Raw genomic sequence first — 3,654 nt, 5'->3', positions numbered from 1 at the left:
TTACCTGGCTGCTCCGATGCTGGGATAATGGGGCCAGTAGTTTGGAATTAGAGGGTAAGGAAGCCAAGCAGTTGGGATCCCTGTCTAGGGAAGGGGGCATTGACAAGGCGATTGGGAGAAAAACACAAGTCCTCAGCCTCTGGAGACGACTTCTGTCAGGTGTGAAGGAAAGGTACCCCTTCAAGGAGGAAGTTACATGTCACCAAGGCAAGTGGACCACCATGGAGAGAGGTATCCAGTACGTGAGGGAATTAGCCGTGCCGGAGGTGATCTATAATGATCCAGAAAATGGGCAGTCACCCACAGATCCAGATGAAGTCAATGCACACAACCCACGTGGCGGAAGTTTCTGTGAAGTGCACCACCAACCTATGCCAACTCATTGGCAGTAATGTCCTGGAAAGAAGGCTGTGGACGAACTGGCTGTCCAACTGTGGCAATACGAAGGAAGTCTCCCTTTCTCCCTATGGGCCTGTGTCTTGGCTGTAGAGGAATTGTCCCAGGAGTTCCAGCAATTCAAAGTGGATATGTCCTTCTCCCCACCTGTACAATAACCGCATTGCAGTTATTGGGAGTAAGCATTCCTCTGCCCAAGAGAAAGGAGATAGAAAGTACACATGACGGGCTAACCTGTGGTTTTACCTGCGTGACCATGGAGAGGACATGAGGAAGTGGGATGGAGAACCTACCTCAGTCCTAGATGCACGGGTACGGGAGTTGCGAGAAAAAGCAACCAGAAAAGAAGATTCTTCTTGGAAAACTGCTGCTCCAGTTTCCCGTGAGCAGTCCCCCAGACGGAGTAGAAGGGCTGATCTCATTTCTGATCCTCTTGAAGGGACTTCTGATTCACTTGTGCAAAAAGCGAGTAACAGATATTCTAACCAGAATTAGAGGGGCCCTGCCTCCAGCCAGGTGGAGGAAAGGGATAACCGGGTCTTTTGGACTGTGTGGATTCAATGGCCTGGCATGTCAGACCCACAGGAGTATAAGGCTCTAGTAGAAACAGGTGCACAGTGCACTCTAATGCCATCAAGTTATAAAGGGGCAGAACCTATTTGTATTTCTGGTGTGACAGGGGCATCCCAAGAGCTAACCGTATTAGAAGCTGAAGTAAGCCTAACTGGAAATGAATGGCAGAAACACCCCATTGTGACTGGTCCAGAGGCTCCGTGTATCCTTGGCATAGACTATCTCAGGAGGGGGTATTTTAAGGACCCAAAGGGGTATCGATGGGCTTTTGGTATAGCTGCCTTGGAGACGGAGGGCACTGAACAGCTGTCTACCCTGCCTGGTCTCTCTCAAGACCCTTCGATTGTGGGGTTGCTGAAGGTTGAAGAACAACAAGCGCCAATTCCTACCACGACAGTGCAACAGCGGCAATATCGCCCCAACCGAGACTCCCTGATTCCCATCCATAAGCTGATTTGCTGATTGGAGAGCCAAGGAGTGATCAGCAAACCTCACTCACCCTTTAATAGTCCCATATGGCCAGTGTGAAAGTCTAATGGAGAGTGGAGACTAACAGTTGACTATCGTGGCCTGAATGAAGTTATGCCACCGCTGAGTGCTGCTGTTCCAGATATGCTAGAACTTCAATACGAACTAGAGTCAAAGGCAGCCAAGTGGTATGCCACAATTGACATTGCTAATGCGTTTTTCTCAATCCCTCTAGCAGCAGAGTGTCATCCACAATTTGTCTTTACTGGGAGGGGTGTCCAGTACACTTGGAATCGATTGCCCCAGGGGTGGAAACACAGCCCCACCATTTGCCATGGACTGATCCAGACTGCACTAGAAAAAGGTGAAGCTCCAGAGCACCTGCAATATATTGATGACATCATCATATGGGGCAACACAGCAGAAGAAGTTTTTGAGAAAGGGAAGAAAATAATCCAAATCCTTCTGAAAGATGGTTTTGCCATAAAAGAAAGTAAGGTCAAGGGACCTGCACAGGAGATCCAGTTTTTGGGAATAAAATGGCAAGATGGACGTCGTCAGATCCCAATGGATGTGATTAATAAAATAGCAGCTATGTCTCCACTGACTAATAAAAAGGAAACACAGGCCTTCTTAGGTGTTGTGGGGTTTTGGAGAATGCATATTCCAAATCACAGTCAAATTGTAAGTCCTCTCTACCAAGTTACCCGGAAGAAGAACGATTTTAAATGGGGGCCTGAGCAACGACAAGCCTTTGAACAAATTAAACGGGAGATTGTTCATGCCGTAGCCCTTGGACCAGTCCGGACAGGACAAGATGTTAAAAATGTGCTCTATACTGCAGCTGGGGAGAATGGTCCTACCTGGAGCCCCTGGCAGAAAGCACCTGGGGAGACCTGAGGCCGACCCCTGGGGTTTTGGAGTCGAGGATATTGAGGATCCGAGGCTTGCTATACTCCAACTGGAAAGGAGATATTGGCAGCACATGAAGGAGTTTGAGCTGCCTCAGAAGTGGTTGGTACTGAAACACAGCTCCTCTTAGCACCCCGACTGCCAGTGCTGGGCTGGATGTTCAAAGGGAGGGTCTCCTCTACACATGACGCGACTGATGCCACGTGGAGTAAGTGGATCGCACTGATCACACAACAGGCTTGCATAGGAAACTCCAGTCACCCAGGAATTGTGGAAGTGATCACGGACTGGCCAGAAGGCAAAGATTTTGGAATGTCGCCAGAGGAGGAGGTGGCACATGCTGAAGAAGACCCGCTGTATAATAAACTGCCAGAAAATGAGAGGCAATATGCCCTGTTCACTGATGGGTCCTGTTGCATTGTGGGAAAGCATCGAAGGTGGAAAGCTGCTGTATGGAGTCCTACACGACAAGTTGCAGAAACTGCTGAAGGAGAGGGTGAATCGAGTCAGTTTGCAGAGGTGAAAGCCATCCAGCTAGCGTTAGACATTGCTGAAAGAGAAAAGTGACCAATGCTCTATCTCTATACTGACTCACGGATGGTGGCAAATGCCCTGTGGGGTGGTTACAGCAATGGAAGCAGAGCAACTGGCAGCGCAGAGGTAAACCCATTTGGGCTGCCACACTGTGGCAAGATATTGCGTCCCGGCTAGAGAATCTGGTTGTAAAAGTACATCATGTAGATGCTCACGTACCCAAGGGTCGGGCCACTGAAGAGCATCGAAACAACCAACAGGTGGATCAGGCTGCCAAGATTGAAGTGTCTCAGGTGGACCTGGACTGGCAACATAAGGGTGAGCTATTTATGGCTCGATGGGCCCATGATACTTCAGGCCATCAGGGAAGAGATGCAACATATAGATGGGCTCGAGATTGAGGGGTGGACCTGACCATGGACACTATCACGCAGGTTATCCATGAATGTGAAACATGTGCTGCAATTAAGCAAGCCAAGCGGTTAAAGCCCCTGTGGTATGGAGGGCGATGGCTGAAATATAAATTTGGGGAAGCCTGGCAGATTGACTATATCACACTCCCACAAACTCGCCAAGGCAAGCGCTATGTGCTTACAATGGTGGAAGCAACCACCGGATGGCTGGAAACATATTCTGTACCCCATGCCAGTGCCCAGAACACTATCCTGGGCCTTGAGAAGCAGGTCTTGTGGTGACACGGCACCCCAGAAAGAAATGAGTCAGACAATGGGACTCATTTCCGAAACAACCTCATAGACACCTGGGCCAAAG

General features: G+C 49.3%; 1 protein-coding gene across 1 annotated transcript in view; it reads left to right on the top strand.

Annotated features, from left to right (window-relative positions):
• Positions 1-489, top strand: part of LOC104835384 (olfactory receptor 14A16-like) — a 9,208-nt gene extending 8,719 nt beyond the window's left edge. The window contains exon 2 of the mRNA XM_010573332.1: positions 301-489. Within this exon, the coding sequence (XP_010571634.1) occupies positions 301-489 (189 nt within the window). The remainder of the gene's footprint in view (positions 1-300) is intronic.
• The last annotated feature ends 3,165 nt before the right edge of the window (positions 490-3,654 follow it).

The sequence above is a fragment of the Haliaeetus leucocephalus genome, unplaced genomic scaffold (assembly GCF_000737465.1).
Source record: "Haliaeetus leucocephalus isolate CR32 unplaced genomic scaffold, Haliaeetus_leucocephalus-4.0 Scaffold380, whole genome shotgun sequence".
Classification (NCBI taxonomy): Eukaryota; Metazoa; Chordata; class Aves; order Accipitriformes; family Accipitridae; genus Haliaeetus; species Haliaeetus leucocephalus.
Note: the sequence above shows the minus strand (reverse complement) of the source record. Positions and strands in the feature narration are given on the sequence as shown.